General features: G+C 35.7%; 1 protein-coding gene across 2 annotated transcripts; it reads right to left on the reverse strand.

Moving 5' to 3' along the window:
- Positions 1-1,104: 1,104 nt before the first annotated feature.
- LOC104248178 (ubiquitin-conjugating enzyme E2 2-like) lies at positions 1,105-5,866 on the reverse strand. 2 transcript variants are annotated; one of them, XM_009804377.2, is made up of 6 exons: positions 5,602-5,866; positions 4,963-5,096; positions 4,792-4,817; positions 3,796-3,885; positions 3,618-3,706; positions 1,105-1,490 (listed from the first exon to the last, which is right to left on the reverse strand). In XM_009804377.2, the coding sequence occupies exons 2-6, from the start codon at positions 5,085-5,087 to the stop codon at positions 1,362-1,364; spliced, it is 459 nt and encodes a 152-aa protein (XP_009802679.1). In that variant the 5' UTR covers positions 5,088-5,096; positions 5,602-5,866; the 3' UTR covers positions 1,105-1,361. The 2 variants fall into 2 exon arrangements, with proteins under 2 accessions (XP_009802679.1, XP_070027326.1); XM_070171225.1 differs by having other exon boundaries at positions 4,963-5,092; positions 5,598-5,807.
- Positions 5,867-9,538: the final 3,672 nt, after the last annotated feature.

Genomic DNA, 9,538 nt, shown 5'->3' on the forward strand with positions numbered 1-9,538 from the left:
ACCAATACAAATATAAATAACTCCATGTTCACTATAACTTAACCTGATGGATCCGTTTTTTTTGTTTAGAAAGTGATCATTATATGATTGATTATTAGTTTATAGGATTATTTTCTACATTATAAATTTGTTATGAAATTAGAAATAAATTGTTAAAACAGTGGTGCTTCTTTTCCACTTTTATTTATTAATTATTTCATAACAAATATTATTTCATAACAAGCACGACTGTTAATTCGAATAATATATTATTAAAATAATAAATAAATATCAATTACTACTTTTAGTAGGATTACTTCCCAAAATGTTGGATAACAAAAAAAAACCGATTATCAAATTACTCGAATAAATAAATATGATTATCACACAATTTCTCAATCAAACAAAAATAATATATCAAAACATATCTTTGAAATAAGGGTGGTTCAGGTCCTAACGTATCGAGTCAGCGAATTTTGGTTGGATCCGATTATTAACTATTTAAGAAAGACAAAATAATGGTTCCGTTAAACTAAGGGCATGAATGAACAAGTATTGGACGGATTGGGCATATCTGTGCCAAACTATTAACGACGGGCATATCTGTCCTAATTCGCATAGTTCACTAGCATATATGACCCTTTTCCGTTTTGGTTATGAATGGGCTAATCAATTGCATACAGAATGAAGTTGTCCATATTATTTCCTCCATTTACTTTACGTTTGTGTTTGGCTGAGCACAAAATTGAAAAAAGAAAAAAGTAAATTTTGACGCTTATGTTGAATATATAAATAACATGCCAAACGTATTTTACAGTGATGGTGAACTTTTCTGGGTCCTCCTTCCGTACAACTTCGTTCAGATTAGACCTACTAAGAACCATGTACCCAGCTATAATAGTTTCATTGCTATACTTACCCTAAATGGTGATGTCAATAGCTGATCAGTAAGAAAGAGATTGTTGCGATGTTACAGCCACCTGCTAATTAAATAACTAAAACAAAGCGTATATAGCCTTTGATCCAAAAGCTCATGAAATGCCCATTGCTTATTCTTCGCTTGAATATATCACACATTCAGGTCGGCATAGCTTAAGTAAATCCAAAGTTGAGGGGAAATGGAAGTATCTGAAAACCATCTTTGTTGGAAAAGCAACTACCACATTCTAAGCAAATCCAATACCAGAGTTCATAATTTACATGAGCTTATCGATGCAACGCAGCAAACAACAATTGAGGGAGTAGAATCAAGCAACTATACTAGGACCAGAATGAATGTGTTCCACTAAAATTAAAATTTCGGACATAAGGTATCTGGAAACATTACATAGATGAGCCCTCAAGCTCCTGATTGAGGTTGCAATCATCTCTCTTCCATGGTATCAGTCAGCAGTCCAGCTCTGCTCCACAACTTCTCTAACTCTCCGGTTGTAATCCCGCTTATTCTCACTGAACAACCGAGCAGCTTCCGAGTTTGCAGGAGAATTAGGGTTTGGATCACACAGCAATGACTGCAAGAACAAGAAAACTTATAATCATTTATGCAAACCAGAAATCTGAAGTTCTCTTCTGAAGGTGTAAGGTGCCCTCTGTGGTAGAGAGCAACTACCATATACCTCTCCCAACTCACCACTTTAAGGGACATCATTTTCACCTCCTCTCTACTTAACAAATTATACCTTTTTGTTTTGTCTTACCACGAAATCCATCAGGGGCCAACCCTAAGGACCAACCGCAGAGTTTGGAACGCAGGGATCATGGGTCCGCCCCTGTAACCTTCCCCGCTTAAATATCACCTAAGTCACAACTCCCTCAACCTTTGCCACTTGAAGTATCCCACTAGCCCTAGGGCTACTTAACAAATTATTACTTATACAGGCAAGAGAAAAAAATAGAGGGTTGGCATAAGCTCGTTACATGTAAAATCAAAGTTCCCTTCTACTATAACATCACTTTCTCACACATACTGGAGTAACTGTACATAATCCAGCCACTCAACCCCGAACATCTATCTACTATCTAGTCACTCGATTTCATAATTTTCTCATCTTACTAAGTGAAGCATATGCGACATTAGATATGTGTCACAGCATCCATCATCAGAAGAAAGATCACTTAGGAGTTTAGCAACTAAAATTCAATTTCCACCACACCCTTCCCTTTTCTTCATCTAAGTATCTGGCAATTCCTAAACCTGGATTCTGTAGGATATGGGTCTATCCTGTTTCCTAGTATTAGTTTGCAAAAGTTGAGATTAGAGGCTAAATCCTGATTTTATTTCTAGCTACCACTGCTTCCACTATTTGTTCTACCGTGTGGCGCTCTCAAGATGCCTCGAATAAGATTACTTGATAAAAGAAAATAAATTCTTGCTAAATGAACACTGGTACACTCAATAGCTCATTGATACTGGAGGACTCAAAGAGGGTTCAATATGTCTACTACTGTCGAAATTTTCAAAGAATTGATCCAAGAAACAACATCCATGACGAGATCTCCTACTTTACTCCTCAATCAGAACAACCAAGAATAAATGCCTGTCTAGGAACTAAACAAATAGACTTGTTCTCAAAACTCACAGCAATAAATTCCGAAGAAGAAAGCTATGTAAGCATTTGGATATTATTTGGTTGAAGTTGAAAAAGGAATACTTGAAGTTGAAGTTGAAAAAGGAATACTTGAAATTGAAGTTGAAAAAGAGTATTTGGATGTTGAAGTTATGTTCAAACATAAATTTCACTTCGGAAAAAAAAAAACATTATTCACTTGAAAATGCTCCTCAAACAAGTTTTTCAACTCCAAATCCCCTATTTCAAAGTTGAAGTTGAGATACTGCCGAACTGTAAAAAAAAATACTGATTTGCAAATAATGTTTCCAGTTGAAGTTGAAATAATGTATGTCCAAACGGGGCTAGTTGATAGGTAACTAATCAGCCAGCTTTTCTCAAGAAATTAATCCAAATAATAAGTCATGCTTATACTTGCGGGCTATTTGAAAATTTTATGTACTGTTTGGTCAAATAGACTTTCCGTCAAATAAAATGAATCACCAAACATATAGAGGGAAATATAGCTACGAAAGGATCAGTTAGGTCAACTTTGTTGTGTTGACCAAAGAAAGTATTTAAAATGTTTCTTCGGAGTGCTATGCTATGAAAGAATTGTTAAAATTTAACAAATAAATTTGAAAACATCCTCTAGATATAAAATAAAGGGTAGCCCGGTGCACAAAGCATCCACGCACATCCTCTAGATAAAAGGCCGGAAATTTGGCTTTGGCTAAAAAGTCCTTTCTTTGGACAGCTTTACAAGCCTATTTCCAGTGTCTAGACTGTCAAAGAGAACCTTTCTGGACAGTCTGAATTGTACTTATTTTATGGAGAATTGCTTGACTCACCGAGTCCTAAAAACCTCCGCAAACAATGAAATCTTTGGAATCACTTTTTATGATTCCTCAAGACTTGCCTTCTCGTTCAAAATTAACAAATTCACACGGAAAATAGCAAAAGTAGCTCAAAATTGTGTAACACAGCTATCTTAAGAAAAAGCCTACCTTACCAGAATTCAAAACTGTAGCAACTGCTTACACCATCTATTATCAGAATTTAACTATTGTTATAAGATCTAATAATAGTTACCTGAATGGATGTAAGTATAGCTGCAACGTCATATATTGGACTCCACTGGTTTTGCAGTATATCCAAACATATACTTCCATCTGCATAAACTGAAAACAAAGGAAAAACATATTCCATATTAGAATTCATTTACCAATTCTCTAATGAATGGAAAATGAAAACTTCAGCTCCAACTTACTATTTGGATGAAACATGCGAGAAACAAATCGCACTGTTGGTGGCTTGTTGGGATAATCCTCGGAGAATTGAAGCGTCAATTTAAACGTACCTGATGTTATCAGATGGTATTGTGATAGATCAAGTAGCAAATTCATGTCAGGGAAAGAAGATTTCAACACATAATTCATTCAGGAAAAGGTTTAGAATGTGTCTTTTCTTCTGTGGAGCAAATAACAAACACGCCAGAAGGGATAGCACAAAATTTGAATTGCTTCAAATGTGTAATGCATTTCTTGGTCAGTCCAAACAAAAGTAACCACGTGAAACGCCCACTAGAGGATATTTTTTGGTTCAACAACAGGCAAATAAGATCCTTTGTCACAAGATTAGGCAAGAATAAGACAAGATACATATTTCTAAAAGCTAAGCACATAGATCAGCCCAGCTGCGCTGCACAAATAGCTAAATCACCTACACCAGAGTTTGACCAAAATGCAGAGAACCCATTGCAGCATAGCATAGAAGATAAAGGTTGCAGCACTTCCTCACTCACTAACTTGCTTTTGGCATTAAGCAATAGAATGATGACAGATAATAAGGTGGAAAATCATAGAAATGGCATGACAAGAAAGCTCGGATCGGGAGATCAAAGAAATAAATTCTTGCCATCAGAGCACTTGAGAATATGATCTTAAAAAACTAGTGCACGAGGTACAAACCATTGCTGACTGATTTTAATAAAACTTACAACTGCACTTGTTCTTCTCTTCCTCTTTTCCTTCAAATTCTTATTTTTATTATTGTGTGTGGGGTGGACAGAGGGCATGAGAATTCATAAATGACAAATTAGATGACAGAAAAAATATAGACTTAGAAAATCGAAACACCATACTATGCATAGACAACCACACATAAAATTAGACAAAACTATGAGCAAGCTAACAGCATATTTCAAACTACAAAGTTCAGACATTCTTTTAGGCCAGTGTTTAAATGCAAGGAAAGTACAACTCACCTCCATCCCAAGGAGTATCATCAGGACTGCATTTCACACCCAGAAAAACAATTAAAAAACAGAAATTAGTTTAATTATATCTGGAAAACAACCATGCCAACTCGATGTACCAAGGGATAAGCAGAACTAAACTGAAAACACATCTCATTGAACTTTATTTACAAGACTGACCCAAATATAACAGCGTTCCAAAGCATAATGTTATTGTCCTGAGGAGCACCACTAATACCAGCAGGAGGATCCTGTTGTAACCTCCTGAAATCCCTCATCAGTCTCTTCCTTGATGGAGTTGACATTTTTGCTACCTGTACATTCCCATCGTTCGATTAACAGAACAAAATAGCACTTAATATGAGCATCACTTAAAGTAAGACACCAAGCAAAACTAATAACAGTAATGAGTTTTCCCTGCTTGCTTAACTTATTGATCCTATATTAGCCAGCTCAAGTTGTCAACATTGATCTCAAAATCCAGTATATTAGATTACGAAAGCTGAAAGTAAGGTGCTGAAGTGTTAGGCTCTTAGCTAAAATGGACTAATTATGACAATATTCACTGATTATCAACCAAATGGAGAAAAAAAAATCCGATCAAAAAGTAACAAATACTAGTTTTTGAGCTAAGTTTTAATCCTTATCTTGTGATGCAGCTTGTTATAATGAATAGGAGCAAAAAGAAAGTGAAAACAAATGCTTTACAAACTATAGTCCTTTCCTCGAATTCTTAAGATCCGATCATAAATTCGAAAAAAGAAACACATATCTGTTTCTCACACGCTAAATAAGAAGGAAATCAAATTAAACACTTGCCTAACAGGGAAACAAGGCGTGAGCTAGGGTTTGCTTCAGCGATGGAGTCCTGCTTCGCTGAATGTGTAGTTAGCGAATCGAAGAGAGAAGAATGATATTATTGAGGGATGAGAATCAAACAAAAGGAAAATGGACGGTAAGATGTAGGTGGATGGTGAGGTTGAGAATTGGTCCCTCCAATTGGTCCACTGGGAATCACAATTTGCATTTTCATTTGCTTTGCCATCTCCCACTTGACGATAACCACCCACCCCGACCTCCCCCCAGCCCCCTCACAACGCACCCTTACCTTACCTTACGCGTTAGTCTTTATCCCTTATTGGTCATGGAAAATTCCAGAAGGCATCTACTTTCACGTCATTTAACAATAAATAAATATACTACTGCCAAATTAGAAATAGTACTAGTTTAATTTGGGAAAGTTTATTTGCACCGCAGGTCCGTATTGGATTGCAACATGCACGCTTTAGTACTTTATTTGTACTCTCTTGCTTCATTTTTACTTCGCATATATATTAAAAATAGATTTTCATTCTTATTTATCACTTTAAACATATTAAGAGAAGACAAATTTTTTCCCCTATTATACCAACAGTATTTATCACTCATTTCGAATTATTTTCTTAAATCCAATAAAATATATATTAAATAATATGGGTATAATAGTAAATTATGCACTTCATTTATTATTTCTTAAGGGAATGAAAAGTCAAAACGTGCCAAGTAAAAGTGAACGGAGGGAGTATTTATTTTCTAGTATGTCTTATGGAGCACGCTAGGGGTGTTCGTCTGCGGTACGGTACGGTATTTGGTCATTTCGGTTCGGTATTTTCGGTATTCGATTCTTAAAATGCTATACCAATATCATACCTAATTAAATTCGGTGCGGTTCGGCTTTTCTCCATCCGATTTCAGTTTATTCAGTTCGGTAATTTCGATTTATTCGACTTGAATATTAACTAGTGCATATAACCATAGACTGTAATATTCTTAATTAAAGTACTCAATGAAAACATTATAAACTCACCTGACTGTTGACAAAATCTTTGTCCAAACCATCAAGTATCAACTAAGAGAAAAAAGATACATAAAGGAATATATTTAATCATTGAAAATATCATGTTACTTAGAGTTAATTGTAGAAATTAGAGAATACAACAAGGACTAATCCAACATATCCAACAATAATACAAGAGTAATGGAGTAAGAAACACCCCAAAACCGTTGAAATATTACGTTAAACTGCGTGACAACCTAGAGAGTAAGAATTAGAATCTGCATCCTACCTTGATCCTTTATTTTCCTAAAGAAGTACATGGGCTTTACTAGCAACCTCAACATGAATGCCAAATAAAAGTATTGTGTAACTTAGTATGCTAATCAATACTATTTGTAATATGTAATTTAGTATATATTTCGGTATTATTTTTTAAAATACCAAATACCATATTAATACCAAATTATTTTAAAAACTTAAACCAAATACAATATAAAATACCAAAATACAGAATACCATATATCAAAAATTTTTATTTCGATACGGTAATCAGATATTTACCATATTATGCACAGCCCTGGTGCTCGCGACCTTTTTATCCATTACTACGTTTAGTCCCAAATTGAATTATGGAAAATGTGATTGGTACGTAGCTATTGGGAGTGATATTGACAGAACTTAGTGTGATGCCCCTAAGAAAAAGAAATTATTTAATGACTATATATATGCTATGCTTTGAAGCACAAATTTCAGAGTTAACAATATTTTTTCGAAAAAAAAAAAATTCTAGTCAAAATAGTAAAAGTAATTTTCTCATTTTTCCGATTTGTTTGATTTCTCTTGATAGCAAGTTAATTACTACAAATCTCTGATGCTACATGTTGTAGGCGTAGATTTTGTATATTTTCATGTTAAATTTAGGAAGCGATACAATTTGATCTTGCAAATTATTATATGTTATCGTTGAATCTTGGGCATTTAGAAGGTAAAGATATACTTTGGTCTAACTTATACTTTTCCTTAAGCAAGCAACGCTATTATTTATGACTATTTTCAACATTTTAATACAATAAGATTTACTTTCAAAAACATAGATATTTCATTGACTAGGAAAAAATAAGGTATTTCCATATATATAATAAAAAAAACAGTGTTAATTTACGACGTAGTTAAGTAAACATATCAAAGGCCTATCCTACTCTAGCTCATATTACAACAAGCATGGAATAATAACTGTGATCTTTTGCCACGGGCGAAGCCACATGGTTATAAGGGTGGTCTTCGTCGAAAGATTGCACTGTATATATAGGTAATTTTGTTTATCCTTACATTTTAGCGATAATAAAATAAATGCAAATCACAAAATTGAACAGCCTTAGCCTCTGAATTTTATCACCCTCGAGCCAAGAAATGTCTCAACTAGTAGAACTGAACAACAAGATGATAAGAACTAAAAATGATCAGTATATTGCTTCTTTTTGCGTGTTACAAAATGTTCTGCAAATGATCAGAACCCTCCTTTATATAGTGGAGGTGTTCTACTTTTGGTATAATTCTATACAAGGTAAAAATCTCATAATGTGCTAATTAACCGGCCTCTTCTTGATACGTGCCAAGATTTCCACTGTGATCCTCGATCGATTGCGGATATTCCGTTGTTTGGCTCGGTAAGTTTCCCCCGATCTTGCTCGGTCTCGATCTTACTCGGTCTCGATCTTGCTCGGTCCGAGCTCAAGCCTTAACCTGCCATGTTTCAGCCTCAATTGGTCAAACAATGAACGAATTCGGTTTCGACCGTATACAAATAGTCCTCTCGTTTTTCGAAGAGAAAATGACGAGAAACGATATGAATTTCTAAGCCTCGTTCTGATAGATCATGACGCAAGCGACAAAAGGTCACTGAAATGTCTCGTCAGCCCAGTATCCAAGACATTAAATGTGTGTCAGTGTTGGTCGACCACTACTGGTTTTGAACCGCCATTAACAAACTATAAATACCTCAACTTTTATTCACCCAAACTTTATGTTCAAAAAAGTTTCTTCTACTCTTGTTCTTTAAGAACCTCTTTCACTCTCCGACTTTCGTGCACAGATTTCTTAAACCTTTTGTAACCACTAAGCATACCTTCTTAATATCCTTTTCTTCACCTCTTTTTAGAATGACGAAAACTTCTAAAGTTATTCCACAAAAAGAAAAAACCGCTTTATTATGGGCCGTCGACGATGGGACTGCGACGAAGCTACCCTCTGAAGCGTTCGTTCCAGGAGGATGCCCGATCGGTGCTGACTTAAAGATCAAAAGACTCCCTCTGTACCGGGTCAATATGAGCCAGTCTTGAGATTTATATGTACAATCACGGATGATCTCCTCCTAAGGTCAAAAAGGATTGTAACTGGACCGATAAACATGTGGTGGTTCCCTCGTCTGAGGAATCAATCACTACCCACGTGGAGAGCTTTTTAAGTATTTACACTTACCCCTTCACATTGAGTCCCTTAGACACGATCATTACTGCCTTCTACAAAAGGTACGAAGTGACCCTCGGTCAAATTCACCCCTCTTTCTGGAGGATAGTGATCCTCCTTCATTTTTTCATAAGTAAAATCGAGGGATGTGACTTCACCCTCGATCAACTTATGCGTCTGTACAGTCCCCGACTATATCAATGGGGCTAATCAAACTTGCTCGCTGGGCCACCAGGGCCCCATTCTCAAGTATAGATGAGGACCGGGACCGAGCTAGATGGGCCAATTTGTTCGAGTAAGGACCTCGGACTTGATCCTTGCCGAGGATATGCCATTTCCTGAGAAATGGAACATGAAGCATAAAACTAGCTTCTCCTTAAAGATTTATTTCTTGTTTCTTCCCTTTCTCTCTTTCTTATCGGTGTTTTTTGTGATGTAGTTGTGTCTCAGATGCCGGATGCGGTCCATCGACTC

This window comes from Nicotiana sylvestris, chromosome 3 (assembly GCF_000393655.2).
Source record: "Nicotiana sylvestris chromosome 3, ASM39365v2, whole genome shotgun sequence".
Taxonomy (NCBI): Eukaryota; Viridiplantae; Streptophyta; class Magnoliopsida; order Solanales; family Solanaceae; genus Nicotiana; species Nicotiana sylvestris.

Coding starts and splice junctions, on each gene's coding strand:
- LOC104248178 (XM_009804377.2), bottom strand. CDS start 5,087: ATGTCAACTCCATCAAGGAAGAGACTGATGAGGGATTTCAGGAGGTTA. Junction 3,886..4,791: donor TGATACTCCTTGGGATGGAG/GTGAGTTGTACT, acceptor TGATAACATCAG/GTACGTTTAAATTGACGCTT. Junction 3,707..3,795: donor TCGCATGTTTCATCCAAATA/GTAAGTTGGAGC, acceptor CTTTGTTTTCAG/TTTATGCAGATGGAAGTATA.